Genomic DNA, 18693 nt, shown 5'->3' on the forward strand with positions numbered 1-18693 from the left:
GACACAAAATATTCTCATTGTAAACTTAAACATTACATTCAATACTGCATCAATATAGAACATGTCCAACAACCTATACATGATAAGGTGTGCATGAATAGTGTGCTGCAGGCTATTCCAAACGTTTTGGAACTAAAGTCCGAACCTCACTAAATCTGGCAATTATATGTTTGCTCACCAGAAACACGTAAAACTGCATGACGCTATCGAATCAGTAAAGAATACTTTTTAATTCGTCATGGGCCTACACCTTAAATAATATCATATTATCATGCCGGAAGGATCTTGTCTCATACACTGTCTTGAAGTTTTGAAATAGGAGTTTTGAGACGTCCGGGTCCGTTTCCAAACATGCGCCTCCAATACACAAAAAACAACCCTGCCGTACGGGTTTTGTTAGCTCCAATAGACCGTTTACCAGTCTGCCTAATGAATCACCATGTGCAGCGCAGAAGAAGAAAAGTGTCGCTTATCACCCTATGATGAAGTGCAAATAGGCCATCATCGACTCCCGTTGATGCTCTGGGAGGGAGAGGCGTGAGGGAGGGGGAGGCAGGGAGGGGTCGGCGTGAATCTCCACACCCGGATGGAAGTGGCTCCCACAGGACACATTATGTGACACATGTGTAAAACTAACACCCTGCGTTCGCACCTTGGCCTGCACTTTTGGCACAAAACGGATTACATTCAGCACGTTTTTTAGTGTGGAGACACAGAGTTTAATGTCCTCTTGCGTGTGATTAGCAGCATCTCTGTTGGCAGAGAAACTTAAATCAAATAAAAAGAAAATGGTACACAACTGTTTTTAGCTCCTCAGTGGTTCTCAAAGTGGGGTTTGGAAACGTTTAATGGCCACAAACAGCAAAATAAAAATGCTTTTTTCTCTCACTGCAAAGGCACTAACATGTTCTCTGCAACAACAAACTGATTATCAAACATTCCCCCAAAATCAATCAGTCCTTTTATTCCAAACATCTCAGCCATGTATAAGCCTGACCTTTGCTGAACTCTGTGAAATAAATCAGCCATACTACAGTAATGTAAACTCGAGCCACGGAGCGTTTTATTCGGGCCCCCAAGAGACCGACTGAGGAGCTGGACTGTTGCTCAACGGCTCTGTTTTTGTTTGATGGGAACATTTCCCAGATCTAAATAGGCCCCTAATAAATTTCCCTTGTTGTTGATGTTGTTTGAAAAAGATTTGAGGCCTTTGGCACCTGTATCCGCATGCGAGGGTCATAATAAATGTGATTTTAAGTCGACTCGTCCAGGCTTTTCAATGAGCCAAAGGAAACAATTTGAGACAGGACAGAGGTGTGCAGATGGCCAGGACGAATTGAAACGGGTTGCCTCGAGGTATTCCAACTATTTTCATTTGTTTCTGTTAAGTCACTTAGGTCTCCGCTCCAAACACACTTGAGAAAATAAGACGGTGCAGCCAAACACATGCGGCAGACACTCACACATTCCTGACTGTACATGATCTGGAGATTCACACATTTCTCTCCACGGGACTGCTGATGTGCTTCCATATATATATACATATATATATATATATATGTATATATACAGTATATACACGTATATATATACATATATCTGTATATATGTACAGATATACATATATATACCCTGTCGGTGTGGGCCGACTGAAAGCGTGGCACAAAACGTATACGGAGCAGCTTCTCAGAGAGTCTGAAAATACATGTATATATGGAGGCCATATCAAACAAATACATAAATAAGGGAGCATTTGGTACCAATAATAGTAACAATACTACAATAAATTACAATGAATTAAAAGTAAATAATAAGAATAAAAAAACTAAATAATAAAACATTTTTCAGTTATTTGAAGAAAGCCTGGGGCAAGAGAAAATAAATGTCTTTACCAAGAAGATCTATAGATATTTAATGGTTTTCTTTGTTGTTTTTTTAAATTAAATTGAAATGTAGTGGTACATGTGGGATGGGCCAAATGTTTGGTATGACACAGAAATAAAATGAAATACAAAAAGCAGTTTTATAATATTAGAACCCAACATTTAGTTTGCATCTTACAGCACTTACATTATGCAATTAATACAATAAGACAAGAAAACCAAAACAACAGAAAGTCCCTTGAGAATAAGTTCCCTCTTAAATGCATTATGCCACTGAGCATGTTTAAAACATAAAAAAGGAAACTCTAGTGGGAGGTCATATTTATTTAATAACACAAATATAGCCCCACTGTGACTGCAGAGATTCTGGGGGGTAAAATCTATTATTGAAGTTTTGTATGGCCAATAAAACGATCCAGACTCATTTCCATGTCTTTAGCGTTAGTGAATTGATAGGGGCGTCAATTTCCCTTTTCCATCACCCACCCCCACCCCCACCCATCATCTCCTCCTCCTCCTCCTCCTCCTCCTCCCGGTGGCCGCTTCAAGCTGTCAGGGAAGCGGGCTATAAAGCAGAGAGGGACGGGACTCTGAGGAGGCTGCTGGTACTGAGGAAAGACACACGGATCAGTTGTCTTCGGAAAAACTCAGCCTGACTGAAACTCGACTGATTTAAAAAAAAAAAAGAGACTTTGAAACTCAAACGGACACTTGGACGTTAGGAGGAAACTTGCATCTGTGTGTCTGTGTCAGGCAGTATCATTAGTCGCTGTTGAGGCTTCAGAAAGTACTCGATATCTTTGAGGGATTATTTTTGCGTGTGTGGCGAAATCGTACAGAGAGGGAGGTTTGGGATGCTGGCTCCCCGCGCGCTCCGCTCCTTGCTGTGCGTACTGAGCTGCGCGTGGCTGCAGCACACCGGAGCGGCGTCGCGACTCAAGTCTTCCTCTCTGCCCATCCAGTCGGAGAGAGAACCGCTGCCCTCCAAAGGCTTGTCAGGTAAGAGAAACACAGTCATTACAACGGTTGTGTCCTATTGTTCCGTGTTATATTAAGCTTTGTGAAGTGCCAATAAGCAGAACTCCGTTCAACGTGTGTCATTTTAACCAGTCCATGGCATACTACGGCCTATATGAGAGCGAAAGGAACAGGCCATGTGTTGTAAATGAAGTAAGAGGAGCCAGTCTTTAATTCGGCTAACATCTAATACAAAAAACATCAGTTTACCATCAATTTCCAGCTTCAACCCTCCTTCCCCCGACACCAGCTGAAGAGGGCAGCAGCGAGCACCAACTAGTTTAAACTAACAACTCCAGATTTTCTCAAAATGAGTCTCGTTATTTCATATCAAAATCATGCCGAATTACAGTGAGCTTACTATTATCATCACCACTTGAAGTGAGTAGTGAGTGCATTTATGTTCCTGAAAACACAAACTTTAAATTGCCTGATTTCCTAATGAAGCTCGGGTTGTTGGTGGTGCGCCTGCGCACAGGGGCCACCGAGGTTATGACCCGCCCGTAAGCGGCACGCGAAGGGTGAAGTGGCCCCGATAGCTGGCGTAACGAGTGGAGCTAAAATAGTTTAACTGTGTTCGTCATATGCGACCTCATCACCGTGAAGTCACACGTTTCCTTTGAATTGTTCCTCATGTATCTGAGTCATAAACGCGCAGTGAAATTCCCCTAACGTACGAAATCCCATTGCGGTTTTTAACAAGTTAACTTACTCAGGAGTTCAAAACTGTGCGAACTCCACGTTAACCGCCTTTAACGTGCAAATTCACCGCTGGAAAGCTCTGTGATCGATCGACTTTCCATCGCAAGCATCGGCTCCTCTGGAGGTGATTTATTCCGCACAGACAGAAGTGGCGAGGAGGAGAAAGCGAAGCTCCGTCTCACCGGACAGGACTGTTCCTAAAGTGTGTAGTCACTTTAATGAAAGAATAATGTGAACCAGGCTGGTAGCAGTGTGTGTGTGTGTGTGTGTTTACACTCAAGCAGGCAGTTATCCTAACCACTATAATATTCCTGCACTAACACAGCGTGACTAACACTCAATTATGATTTTTAGTACAGTAATAATAACACTAAACGCTACTTTTATCTCCCGTAACACCACTATAAGTTTATGTTTAGACTCCAGTGAAACGTGCTTTCTTTGCTCCACATTTGTGGAGGAATTGTAGCTTTTCAGCTTCTTCACGGTCTATTTGATGTGGATGTAAACGCAGAGTCAGCACTGTTAGCCTCACAATCATTGTTTCATTTCAATTCTGATAAAACTCTCCCGTTATGCACGACATCCTCTGCAATCATTCTTTTAAATATGTCTGTTTTCAGGAGAGTTTACTGTAAACTGGATGCACTCTACGCTACTTCTTCTGTAACATTTGCCATCAAAATGTGTTAAATGACTTGATAAAATCTTTGGCCTACATTAATGCGTATTTCTGGGAATCTCTAATAGTAATGGGGAAACAAAACAAATGTCTCCCTCTTCGTCTGCTCGTGCATCATTTGGACGAGACAGGACGTGAGGTCGAGTCCCAAAAACCTTCAGTTTGCCTCCCAACACGTCTGGGCGATGAGCTATGTGAGATGGATTTGTTGCTCAGCCTGCAGAGCTCGTCATACCGCATGTGTGACACTCAATAAAAAGCCTTGTAGTTGCATTTAAATATTAAAAACATTGTGTGAGTCGGCTCAGAACACTAAACCCCCTGCCCGCCCCCATAACTCCCTCTAGCACAATCACAAACTCTTTTATGATCCTGCAACTTTTCTTTGTTTGTTATCAAGAAAGTAATCATAACGTCCGATTATAATCATGTTTGTGTTGCAGGATGCTCGTTCGGAGGTCGATTCTACTCTCTGGAGGACACGTGGCACCCGGATCTCGGGGAGCCCTTCGGGGTCATGCACTGCGTCCAGTGCTACTGCGAATCCGTAAGTCTCTCTCTCTCTCTCTCTCTATATATATATATATATATATATATATATATATATATATATATATATATATATATATATATATATATATATATACTGTATATATACACGTTTCTGTGTGTTTTCAGGTTGTGATCTGGTTGTGTCTGTTTCTCTCTCGCAGCAGAAGAGCCGTCGTGGTAAAGTGTTCGGGAAGGTGAACTGTAAGAACATCAAACAGGACTGCCCGAGCCCGGACTGTGAGGATCCCATCCTGCTGCCGGGACACTGCTGTAGAACCTGCCCTCAAGGTAGGACCTTCCTGTTCTCCCCCCCCCCCCCCCTTTTGGGTTAACTAGTTAGTCCTCAGAACAGAACAGCTGTTTGATGCAACCAGCAGGTCCATTGATTTTCCATCCAGCCACATCAAATGGACATTTCCTCTAACAAGTACCGCCCGTCTATTTAGCCTCATTCGCACATTGCCACTTACCCTGTCCACACACACACACTGCTGCACACACGATTCCACCTTATTACAGAATTAGAGCGCCCCACACACACACACACACACACACACACACACACACACACACACACACACAGGGTCGGTCTTCAGCAGATTGGGTGTTTTTTCTACGCTGTGCGTCTGGTAATGGAAAGTGAAGGTAAAGCGCTGTGTGGACAGGCCTAGGACTGTGTGTGTGTGTGTGTGTGTGTGTGTGTGTTTGTGTGTGTGTTGTGGTCAAGTTTTTAAGGAAAAGGTTGAGTGTGCTTGTCTTTGCTTTGGCACCAAAGTATTTTTATGCAAGTGATGGAAAAAATAATGCTGTGTGTGTGTGTGTGTGTGTGTGTGTTATGACTGGTGCACCTGAGGATACTGAGCGTTGTGAAGCGGGGGAGAAGTGAGAGTGACACTACCCAGAAGCCCCCCCCCCCCCCCGGAGTGTGAACCAGTGGAGCAGAGGGGTGAGAGGAGTGAGAGTTGTGGGGGAATCAGACTCCCAAGAAAGAAAGCAGACCGTCCAGTCGAGCTCCTCGGAAAACCGAAGTCTGTGGGGTGACGAAGAGCCGCTGTGTGGTTTTCTTTTTCAGGTCGCTGCATGTGTCACTGTGTGTGTGTGTGTGTGTGTGTGTGTGCAAAGCTGCCAGCTCTACTCATTACATCAAGCGGTTTGTGTGGGTCATTGTCGGGATCGCTCCCAATTCTCCTGGAGCTCCTCAGCTGAGAGCCTCCGCTGTGGTTTGTTACCTCTGGCTGAGAGAGGCCGAGAGGAAGACTGTGACGAAGAGCTTCAGCGTTGGATCCACATTGTTCGTTCTTCATATCTCTGCTGGCTTTCCTTCTGTAACTTCTACCGGTGTTGCTCAACCTCGACATGTCTCAATTTCACGCTCGGCCGGTGCGTTGAGTCTCATCTGCGCTCCAGACCTTGAGATCGATGTAGCAGAACGTGTTTTGAAATGTTTGGGTTCATTTTGTTTTTTTCTTGCCAGACGCTGAAACAGCTTGAAAGTGGAACTCTAAAAGTCTTTATTACAATACCTCTGCTGCTAACAGGGTCCTTGGAAAATGCTCAGATTAGAAATATGTTCCTTGAAAAATGCTGAATTTTTAACATTATCCGATGTTTCACACACAGTCACCCATAAATCTTTTGTTATGTTGTCTCCTGGCGTCTCACACCAGACGCAGAGAGGATCTTAACCCCAAACGAGAAAGTAGAAGAACTGAACAAGTTGCAAACTTTTCTCTCTTTCAAACGTTTTGGCATCTTCTGCACTCGGCTTGTTCCAACAGATACGTGTATCGCTGTGGGCGACTCGCTGCTATGTGCAAACATTTAAACAGTTTTTAAATGATTCTTTAACACCATTAAAGATTCAAAGGAAAGTTCTTCTGTTGATGTAAAAGATAATTTATTCATAATTTATTCTTTATTCTTTATTCTTATTTATTCTTATTTATTCTTATTTATTATTCATTATTTATTATTATTATTCATTATTTATTATTATTATTTATTATTTATTATTTATTATTCATTATTTATTATTTATTATTCATTATTTATTATTATTATTTATTATTTATTATTCATTATTTATTATTTATTATTTATTATTATTATTTATTATTTATTATTTATTATTCATTATTTATTCTTTATTATTCATTATTTATTATTATTATTTATTATTCATTATTTATTATTCATTATTTATTATTTATTATTTATTATTATTATTCATAATTTATTCTTTATTATTATTTATATATAGGAGTATATTCCTCTTTGTATGAATTCCTCTCGACACACCAGCATGTCTCTGGTATTCATTACCTGTTTCTTTTCTCCCTCCTCTACAGGCGACGTTGACAGGAAGCAGACGGACTCTCTGCTCGAAGGCTTCGAGTATTTCCAGGAGAAGAGCAGAGACAAAGAGGACGACCTCCACAAATCATACAACGACCGATCCTACCTGAGCTCCGAGGAGTCGGGCCCCGGGGAGAGCCGCACCGGTGAGTACGAGACCACCGACGCGCTGGCGACCGCCGGACAAAGAAAACCGTACAAACATAAACTATCCACGCTTCAGGGAGAACACGCTGAAACACACACAGCTGAATGAAATCACTGCAAACAGGAATGTTTATTGTGTGTTGGTAAGTTACCCGCTTTCCCTCTGCAGACTTCGTCGCGGTGCTGACAGGAGTGACGGAATCGTGGCTGCCGAGCTCCAACGGTGTTGCCAGAGCTCGCTTCTCTCTGAGCAGAACCAGCCTGGCCTTCTCCATCACGTACCAGAGGTAAGACCAGCTGAGGCCTCTGGGACTCTTCTATTCTCTGAGCTTCGAGCTTCATACTCAACGCGGTGGAGCCAGAACACCATGTAATCACGGACTGCGCGCCGCGTGCGAAGGCTCCGCACGTGGTCGTGCACCTCTGAATTTGTGTGAGCTAGCGCGCGGTCAGACCTTCTCACACGTGACTGTAATAGATAGTTCACTGATAGAAGCACGATGTACACGTTTAGGGTTCGTACAAAGAAGGATCATTTGTTTTAGATGCTTTAGAAACAGGAGGTCTTAAAAATCATCATTTGAGTAAATATCTTGCAGCTAAATCAGATAGTTTACAGGATATTCAACCTTTGTTTCTTTATAATACACTTATTACATGTCTTGTTTCTTAACTGTGTTTGTATGAAGGTAATAAAGTAGCCCATGAATATGAGATATGACTTTAGTAATTATTACAATTCCTCGTCATTGTGGAGGTTGGTTTATGGTGTTTTGATTCTTCACAGTTCATATTCTCTGTATTCTCAGAGAATAATGCGACGAACATCACGTAGAGTCTAAACAAAGCTGTAGTGCTCTTCTTTCTGTTTCTGATCCTTTCCTCCGCAAATACAAAACACGTCACAATCTCTGTTGTTCTGACCGCCGTCTCGTTGTAGCTCTGAGCCTAAAGAAGCAAACGTATAGTGAGTCATGTCTAAGAAGAAAGCATTAAATGTGTGTCCTGTTTCTTCCCCTTGTCTCCTCAGAATGAGCCGCCCCAGAAGAATAGTCTTCCTGGAGGCCGATGGCACCACTGCCTTTGAGTACAGAGTCCCCAAGGGACAGTCGGACATGGTAAGAGATCCCCTCATGCTTCCACTGGTGTTGTTTTCAGCTCCGGTCTGATGAACGCTCCCGCTCCGTGACTCCGTGCTCAAACTCTTTGACTTCTTTTCTTGCCTCTCATAACTCACTCAACAATAATAAACGATAAACACACACACGCACACGCACACAGTGACACTTCCTCTCTGCTCCATTGGCTCTTTCTAAACTGAGTCTGATTGCTGTAAACATCAACACACACTCAGTCGCTCGGGGGGAGAAACTGCCATCAGGTCAGAGGCTGAGTTTAATAAAAGCCCCAATATGATCCTGATGAATCAGCCCCCCCCTAGAGAACGGGTCCCAGAAATTATTATTTTTAGATAAATATCAGTGTCAAGCACCAGAGGACCTCAGAGAAAACACTCTGACACGAAGAGAGGAGGGGGGGGGGGGGGGGGGCGGTGAGGGAGCGAATACTTCAGTAAAAGAGACATTTTTCACATGTGACATCACCGCTTAGCGGGGCGACAGAGAGAGCATCGCTGATTAAAAATGGAGATTACCTCCTGAACCCTGGAAGTTATGAGGCGCCGGCGCTCTGCCACATCTCCCCCCCCCCCCCCCCCTCCCTCCCCCCGTTCTCCGGGAGATGTAGTGGCTTCATGTTGACGGTTTGCAGGCTGCGGTTTCACGAGAACAATCACATGGTTTGATGCATTTAGCAGATGTGTTGTCTGCATGCCTTTTTTTTTCTCTTTCTGTTTTCTCATGAGCGAGAGACCACAGGCCCGAGTACGACTCTGTCTTCACTGTGATGCACAATAAAGCAGCTGACCCGCCTGTGTGTGTGTGTGTGTGTGTGTGTGTGTGTGTGTGTGTGTGTGTGTGTGCGTGTAGATCTGTGGAGTGTGGAAGAACCTGGCGAAGCCTCTGATGCGACGGCTGCAGTCCGAGCTGATGCGCCTCCGCATGACCACGGCGACGAGCGGCGGCGAGCAGGTGGAGGGGAAGATCATCAAGCACAGGGCGCTGTTTGCTGGTGCGTTGTAGCGCTGTGATGTTCTTTTAGACATTTGAATCCCTTTGTGTTGGAATTGTTTACAGAGAAAGTGTTTGTGTAGAAGGTCAGCGACAGAGTGCGGATACTCAGTGCGGTAATGTGTGTGTTCTCGTGTGCAGAGACGTTCAGTTCGACGCTGACGTCGCAGGAGCAGAACTCGGGCACGGGAGGCCTCGCCATGCTGACGCTGAGCGACACGGAGAACAACCTCCACTTCATCCTCATCCTTCAAGGCCTCGTCAAACACAAGGACAAAGGTGAGAGGAAGCGAGACGGCGGCGGGGAGGCTCGAGAAAATGAGAAAAACAACCGTTTCAAAACTCCCCAAAACTGAGATTTTTCTCAGCCCTGCGAGAGCGTTTTATCAGAACACTTTTATTACCAATTCCTCCGAGGAAAGAATCCTCTTCTGCGATCTCTGTTGTTGCCATTTCACTTTCTTCCAATCCCGTCTCATTTTAAATCTGTCTCTCTCTCCTCCAGAGCCTCTCCTGGTGCCCATCCGAGTCCAGCTCGTGTACCGGCAACACGTCCTGAGAGAGATGCGAGCCAACGTCACCTCTCATGTGAGTAACAGCACACACTAGCAGTTTACAGAGGGGATGTTCAAAGTACGTCAAATGATCAGTTTCCCTCAAATGATTTGGAAAAAGAATCAGCAGGAAACAAGTGGGAGGTTTTTAGGGGGAAAACGTGTTGAATTAAGGGTGGAGTGGAGGAGAAGTGTTGTTGTTGTTGTTGGTTAGGAACACACAGCAACACACTCCTGCTGCCCCCCCCCACCACCACCCACCCACTCCTCTCTGAGACGGATGTGGTCCCGCTCACCACATCCTAGCGCTGTTGTCGCCGGACGCTCTGATCACAGCTAACTACCTCGAGACACGACGAGTTAAAAAGGGACGAGGACGAGCGAAAGTGTGCGAGAGGAACTTTTTTTGAGACAGATGTGAGGAAGGGATGAGAGAGGGAGGCAGAGAGGATGGACTGCGTACACACTCCTCACACATGTCAGTGGTTAGTGGTCTGTGGGCTGTAGATGGATCGAGGGGGGAGGAGGGGGAGGAGGGGGAGTGATGAAAGGCTGGTCTGGTTTTAATTCTGCCAGGAATTGCGTTGAAGCGCCTCTTTCGAGCCTAGCGGTGAGAGAGACAGACTGTCCGTTACATTCTTTTGTGAAGAGTTTTCGAGCTGAGCGACCGCTGAGTCACGTCAGGCCTCGCTGAGTAACAGAACAACACAGCGTACGTCTTCTCTTCAGCTGACGAGGACACTTTCCCCGTCTCTAGAACGCACACACAGACCAGCCAACACATGTGATTCTTCTTAAAAGCGTGAAGCCGTTTCTCATTGGACCAGTAATCCCGACAGTGCCTGATTTACGCTACGCCCCGATATATCCGTTTGCACCTTACTCCCCTCCCATTACTCCATCCATTCAGCCCCCCCCCCCCCCCCCCCCCCCCAATATAAGCCACCTTCCCCTCCTCCTCCGTCCGGCACTGCTTCTCTGTTTTGGCTCCTCGCTGTGTGGATTTACAGCACATGCATATTTATACTGAACCGAGGCCCTGAAGTCATAAATGTAACATTTCTTCAACACGCTCGTACAGCTGTCCTATTACTCCGACATTTTTCAACATCCTCCCCCCCCCCCCCCACTACCTCTGCGTCTCTCCTGGAGTCCAGGCTGCCTGCTTGAAATGAGCCGTCAGTCCATATGACATACGTTAAGGCAATGCGAGCCATTTTTTAAATATATAAATATATTTTACAGGGTTTAAATATGCACATGTGATTTAAAAATCATGTGTTTTTTTTATGTAACACAACTGTCTGTGTCCCTAAAGGTTTATGACTTTTAAAATGTCTCTGTGATCGCTGCTGATCTTGAGCAGACGTTGTTGCTGTTCTGGGATCAGGTTTTTGGGGATTAACTGAAGTTCATCTGTCTTTCGTCTAAATAAGTTGGTACTCTGGTAACATGTCAGTGTTGTGCTAACATCATGTCAACAAGATCTTAACCGTTTAATGTTATATTTTCTGGTATATAAAAGTATTTACTATTTAAAATGGTTGTTGGATTGATTCCCTCGTTGACCTGCATGATAACGGGTTTTCAATCTGTGCAGGACCCGGACTTCGCCGAGGTGCTGACGGACCTGAACAGCCGCGAGCTCTTCTGGTTGTCCCGCGGTCAGCTGGAGCTCGCCGTGGCCACCGAGGGTCAGGACGCCCGACAAATCTCCGGCTTCATCACCGGCAGGAAATCGTGTGACAGTGAGTGTTTCCCCCTGTTTTAACCCTCACCCCCAAAACACATATTGTTCTTGGCGTGATTCCAGCGAGGTGGCACCAAACAACTGTGGAGAGAAACTAAAAACACACGGAGGTCGCTCTCAGAAGACGAATGTGTTTGGCGTCACTCGTCCATCTGTGGCTGTTTGTCCTTCCATAAATATACTTGCTCTCTTTTCTCTCTGTCCTTTCAAGTCTCATCGCTGGGGGGAAAACCTTGTTTATAGACCCTCTGTTTGGCTCAGCTGGCCCACCAGGACTCATGCACGTCTGTGTGTGTGTGTGTGTGTGTGTGTGTGTGTGTGTGTGTGTCTGTTTGAGTCTTGGAATCGTCTGGTTAAAGCACACATGGTCTTTTCCTGGGATGCATACTTGAACATGCAGCATCGAGGTGTTCTTTGTGTTCTTGCTGTTGCGTGACGATTGACAGCAAACAGACAGAAAGATGGTTTTGTGCTTGTTGTGTGTTTTGTGTTTTTTGTGTGTGTTTTTTTTAAAACACTTTTACACTTTTACACAGCGGCGCTGCCGAGGTCACAGTCTGCGATTAACAGCTTGACGTTATGTGTGAAGAATTCAAACCCAACACACTCTCTCTCTCTCTCTCTCTCTTGCTTTCTCTCTCTCTCTCTCTCTCTCTTGCTTTCTCTCTCTCGCTCTCTCTCTCGCTCTCTCTCTCTCTCTCTCTCTCTCTCTCTCTCTCTCTCTCTCTCTCTCTCTCTCTCTCTCTCTCGCTCTCTCTTGCTTTCTCTCTCGCTCTCTCGCTCTCTCGCTCTCTCTCTCTCTCGCTCGCTCTCTCGCTCGCTCTCTCGCTCGCTCTCTCGCTCTCCCCACCTCCTTTTACTTTCTGCGTGTCTCGATCCTTGTCGTCTGCCGTCCCCTCTGTGAGTATCCTTGACGTCATTCCTCCTCCTCCTCCTCCTCCTCCTCTCTGGCTTTTTTCTTCCACTTTTCTGAATTTTTTCTCAGCACTTTTCTCGTCCGTCTCTGTTACTCATTCCCTCCCGTCCTCGCTCGGCTCAATCTCTTTAAGCCTTCTGCATTCAGTGAGGGTTACCTCACTCTTGAGGCTTAACCTTGGCTGTTTGTGTGTGTGTGTGTCTGTGTGTGTGTGTGTGTGTGTGTGTGTGTGTGTGTCTGTTTTTGGCTGGAGGTCACAGATACAATTACGCGCCTCCTGATTAGTGGTTCAATTAAATCTGTCGCCTCAATGACTGTGTCTTGGTTGAAGAGATGACATGTTGAGTGTGTGGTGGTTGCAGAGGGTGAGGGAATGTAGTGTGTGTGTGTGTGTGTGTCTCCCCCCCCCCCCCCCCCCAAATTCTAACGTGACAGAAATCATTGCCTCATCTCGCATGCTGTCAAGGCTCTACTATAGTTTAGCGAGGGGGAAAAAGACTCAGAGGGGAAAAGTGATGGTTCATGTGATCGTAACTTGATGTGAATCAGCTATTCAGAGCGTGATGTCCAGCGGCGATGCGTTGACCTCGGGGAAGACGGGAGGTGTTGGATCGGCCATCTTTAACCTCCACGATAACGGCACGCTGGACTACCAGGTAAGATGTTCGTCCACTACGAGTTGTTCGACTATACATAACACTACCTGACTGCAAATATTATAGCATTACAAAAGTGAACACAATTCATATTTAGTTGTTACACTCTGCACAAACAGTAGCATCATTCTGCACAGTGGAAGAGGAAAGGGGGACTTTAACCCTCTCTCCCTCATCCCCTGACCTCCAGGTTCAGGTCGCAGGTCTCACCAGCGAGTTCGTCGGCCTCACGGTCGAGTTGAAGCCGCGGCGGCGAAACAAGCGCTCGGTGCTGTACGACCTGACGCCGGAGTACAACAAGGCCACGGGGCAGGCGCAGGGCAGCTGGAGCCGCCTGGAGGCTCGACACATCCACATGCTGCTGCAGAACGAGCTGTTCATCAACGTGGCCACGACACACAGCCAGGAGGGGGAGCTGAGGGGTCAGATCAGGGCCCTGCTCTACAGCGGCCTGGAGGCCCCCAGACACGGTAGGGGACCAGGCAGGAAACATCCAGGTCTGAAACGTGAAGCCAATGCTGACGTGCCTCAAACCAGATGTGTTGTACTTGCCTCATCAAACTCTTCTCCCTGCTTTCAGAGTTGCCCACTCCTCTGGCCGGACACTTTGTGTCCCCCCCAGTGAGAACCGGTGCCTCCGGTCACGCCTGGGTGTCCGTGGACCAACAGTGTCACCTGCACTACGAGATCGTGGTCGCCGGCCTCAGCAAGACGGACGACCTCACGGTGAACGCCCACCTCCACGGACTGGCCGAGATCGGAGAGATAGACGACAGCAGCGCCGCTCACAAGAGGCTGCTGACCGGCTTCTACGGCTCTCAGGTACGTCAGCGTGCACACACACACACACACACACACACACACACAAATGAATGCTAATAGTCAACACAAATACACACTCTAACACACTCTCCTCCTCCTCCTCCAGGCTCAGGGAGTGTTGAAGGACATCAGCACTGAATTACTGCAACACCTGGACCAAGGAACGGCCTTCATCCAGGTCAGCACCAAGACCAACCCCCGAGGAGAAATACGAGGACGGGTACGGAAAGAAAAACTTTCATTTTATTCATTTTCAGACTTCTTTTAAATTCGTTGTTCAATTTGAAGCAGTTTCCTCTGTGATATGTTCCTATTTGAGTCTTCTATAAAAGAACCAATCATTTTAAAAGGTGCTGGTGAACAAACTCTGAAGATACAATATCGATATTTTTGGCATACAAGTATTTAAAGACAATGAATTCTGTCACAAAATTATGAATATTTTGCAGCTCAAATACAGAAAATTGGGAATTCACGCCAGCTTTGTGTGACCGTTTTACAGCCACTTCCTTCTACTTGTAAAACTAAAGTTTCACTATTACAAGACAACCGTTTTACAACCGTAACACAATCAAACAGCAGCGAGCTCGTCTCCCACTACAACAGGCCCGACAGCAAGGGATCAGATCATTGATTCATTATAATACAGAAACACAATGTTGGTCAAAGGCCCAAACCTACGATGTATCAAGTAAAAAGAATAGTTTGTATTAGAAGTTAGTATAATTTAACTTTTACTACATTCTCAAAAGAAAATCTTCATTTTAAAGATACACTTATACACAGACTTATTTTAAGGCACTCTTAATTTGTTTGTTTGTTTATTCTATTGTATATTTTCATATTTTTAATTTTTAAATGATGTCTTATACTATTGCATTGTTTATTGTTTTGCACCAATCACCAAGCTGAATTACTGGGATGCACAAATGTACTTAAAAAAAATTAAAACTGATTCTGATTCTAATTCTGAAGCAAAACAAAGTCATGAGCATTGAAAAGCACAATATAAAATGCAGAATAAGTGATTATATTACAGACAGAAGAGGAGTAGTAGCGTCCTCGGGGCCTCCTTTACCCGCCTGAGTGTTTATGTGTCGGTGTGGTTGCTCACTTAGTGCGGCGCTCACTTTCACCGGCAGCTGCTGTCGGCCCCCCGGAGAGGCTTTGTTGAAAAGTAAAAAAAACACTTTTATTGAGATTCAGAACACAAGTTGCCCCCACAAAGATATAATGCAGGTGTAGTGGTTGATGAGCCACACACACACACACACAGCAGGAGGGTCCAGCTGCTTTAATAGCAAACAGGTCCAACGCATAAACAGCCGTCTGCTTTGGGAGCTCAGGAACACTCGTATTAGGAACAATTAACAAGTCAGCTTGAGACCAGCCTCCAGTCAGGTGTGCCCAACAAACCTCCAACGTCCTAACCACCCTCTCTCTCGCTCTCTTTTCTCTCTTCTTCTGCCTCTCTTTCTGCACATCTCTCCAGGTCCACGTGCCGAACCACTGCGAGTCAGGGACCAGGGTGGAGGCGGAGGCAGAGGAGGCCGAGTTCGACGACCTGTTTGTGAAGGACCCCGAGGAGCTGAAGACAGACCCCCACACCTGCTTCTTTGAGAACCAGCACTACGCCCACGGCTCCAGCTGGACGCCCAACTACGACAAGTGCTTCTCCTGCAGCTGCCGGGTAAGGATGAAAGAATGCATCGCCTTCGAAAGGGGAAGCGGGGAAGTGCGTTTGTTGGCAGCGGCTATATCGTCACCTTATGTCACCAATAAAAAACCTCGTCGTCTTTCTGCAGAAGCGGACGGTGATCTGTGACCCCGTCATCTGTCCGGTGTTGACCTGCTCCCGAACCACTCAGCCCGAGGACCAGTGCTGTCCCATCTGTGACGGTGAGACAGACAGATTTCACTTTAATGACATATGTGATGATGTAATATCAATTTCTTTATTTTTATAGTGCCGCTTTGAGTCCTCGCGGTCGTGAGCAGATGTTTTTATTGTTTTGGGCTCCCGACAGAAATCATTAAGTTGCAAACTAATTCTTGTTTAATGTCTCCACTTCCTCTCTTTTCCTCCTGCTCAGAGAGTACAGAGCCCACAGACATGAAGGTTGCAGAGCGGGTGGATGAGCATCCCGAGGGTAGGTGCTACCTCTCCTGTCTTCTGACGTAGCTTTTCCCTTTTTTGTGTCTTTTCGTCCCACACGTCTTTCTTTCATTGCATTTCAGCCTCCAGTTAAAAGAGAACTCCTATTCTTGCTCACCTTTATTTCCTCCTCCTTCCTTCCTCTCAGGTTGTTACTTTGAAGGAGACCAGAAGATGCACGCTCCGGGAACCACGTGGCATCCCTTTGTCCCTCCCTTCGGCTACATTAAATGTGCTGTCTGCACATGCAAGGTAAGATATACATATCCATAAACCCTCCCACATCTGGCTGCGTTTGCTTTCCAAAATCCCTTAATGGAACATTTATCTTGCATTCGACAGCAAAGAAGCTAAAGGCATGAATAGATTTCTCATAAGTTCAAAGCTTGGAGAACATTCAGACTATTTATGTGGAAAAATAGTAATAAGTCAAAGAAAGAAAGAAAAAAGAAGAATTGCTGCTAACCTGCTGCTAATGCTACGTGTTGATCCGTAGGGGTCTTCAGGAGAGGTGCACTGTGAGAAGGTGACGTGTCCGGCGTTGACCTGCAGTCACCCGGTGAGACGTACTCCCTCCGACTGCTGCAAGGAGTGTCCCGAGGAGGAGCGGACCCCCGCGGGCCTGGAGCACGGCGACATGATGCAGGCGGACGGCCCGAGGAACTGCAAGTTCGGCAAGAACTATTACCAGAACAGCGACAACTGGCATCCCTGGGTGCCGATGGTGGGCGAGATGAAATGCATCAACTGCTGGTGTGATGTAAGTCTTTTTATTGCCTTATAAACTATAATATAGGAACTTTAATATCAATACGAAAGCTAAAAGGCAACCAGTGTAAAGATTTTACAATAGGCGTAACATTTGCTCTCCTTTTGGACTTTGTTAATATTTCACTTAATTCTAGCGTTGCAATAGTGCAGCTTGCTAGTTATAGAGTGTAGTTGCTCAGAGAGAGAAACGATGATGATGATGATGATGATGATACAGCATGCTTTGGATTCCTTTTCCTGCCTCTTTTCACCGACCTGCGTTCTTCCTCCCTTCCTGTCCGCAGCACGGTGCGACTAAGTGTCAGAGGAAGCAGTGTCCGGTCCTCACCTGCACCGGCATCGCCCGCAGAGAGGCGGCGTGCTGTCCCGAATGCCTCGGTGAGCAATGAACACACACATTAACAAAAAGAAACAAACACCTGCAAAGGGCAGGACTGATAAAACACTTTACAAGGCAGCGCGCTTTACCTCCGATAGTATGATGGAAAAACATGCAACATTGCCTTTATTCAAGCCCCGTGAAGAAAGAAGTCAAGTATTAAATATAGGTTGAATATCCTGTAAATATGAGTATAGAAGTCTATGAGAAAATGACTCTACTTCTCTCTTGATTTATTACCTCAGTAAACATTGTAAACATGAGTTTATGGTCTCAATCTCTAGTTTCAAGTCTTCTTCAATACAGCATGATGTTCATTTAGTAGATTATGGTCCATTTAGAGTCAAACAGACCATAAAGCAGGGGATGCTTCCTTTATTTTGGTTTTTGGTTTTACCGATTGAAAAGAAGTCAAGATGGCGACGGCCAAATCGCCGAACTCAAGGCTTCAAAACGGTACTCCGCAAACCAATTGATGACGTCACGATGACTACGACCACTTCTTATATACATTCTATTACTTTAAGGGTCCTAAATAGATTTTTCCGTCCTCCACAGATTCCAAAGAGGAAGCCGACCTGACGATGAAGGCTCCGGACAAAAGACGACGCCGGGGACACTGATCTGTTCGGGACCCGCGACACCAAACCCTCCTTTCAACCTGTTCTCCTCCCCCGATGGACCCAAACCCAGAGCTGCACACTGGGTCTTATTTACCCATCCTCCCTCCCTCCCTCCCTCCCACCCACCCACCCTGTTATCAGCTTCAGGATTGTAATGAACAGAGACGGAGACATAACAAGAGGAAAAACCTCCAAAGACTCGTTAAATGAAGGGATGAAGAGGACCAGCCAGACTTTTACAATCCTTTCTGCTTCCTGCCTCTCCGTTGTTGCTGGAATTTTTATTTTTGCTGGTTTTTATTTTTTGTTGTTTTTAAACAGCTCAACAGGATAACAAGGTATAAATATATATAAATATGTAAAAATATAACACAGCTGTTCGGTGGGAAAAATGGGGTAAGATTGTGTCAGTCGACAGGGCTTCTTTTTGAAGTACAGCCAAAGCTACTGCAGCTCTCACCGCTCTCACTGGATAGAGAGGAACGTGTTGCTTACATACGTGTGAATGTGTGTGCGTGTGCGTGTGTGTGTGTGTGTGTGTGTGAGGGATTTTTTTACCAGTAAAGAATACAAATAATCAGCAATACAGAAACACAATTA

General features: G+C 45.5%; 1 protein-coding gene across 1 annotated transcript; it reads left to right on the forward strand.

The window, feature by feature from the left end:
* The first annotated feature begins 2737 nt into the window (after positions 1-2737).
* Positions 2738-18093, forward strand: chrd (chordin). The gene is made up of 21 exons (XM_076100767.1): positions 2738-2882; positions 4728-4831; positions 4998-5124; positions 7185-7337; positions 7508-7625; positions 8369-8456; positions 9327-9468; positions 9609-9746; positions 9973-10055; positions 11622-11769; positions 13237-13343; positions 13534-13813; positions 13924-14165; positions 14272-14385; positions 15658-15855; positions 15971-16064; positions 16259-16315; positions 16469-16572; positions 16817-17080; positions 17376-17469; positions 18029-18093. The coding sequence occupies exons 1-21, from the start codon at positions 2738-2740 to the stop codon at positions 18091-18093; spliced, it is 2865 nt and encodes a 954-aa protein (XP_075956882.1).
* Positions 18094-18693: the final 600 nt, after the last annotated feature.

The sequence above is a fragment of the Anarhichas minor genome, unplaced genomic scaffold, assembly GCF_050575085.1.
Source record: "Anarhichas minor isolate MPS153535 unplaced genomic scaffold, ASM5057508v1 ptg000026l, whole genome shotgun sequence".
In the NCBI taxonomy this organism is placed as follows: domain Eukaryota; kingdom Metazoa; phylum Chordata; class Actinopteri; order Perciformes; family Anarhichadidae; genus Anarhichas; species Anarhichas minor.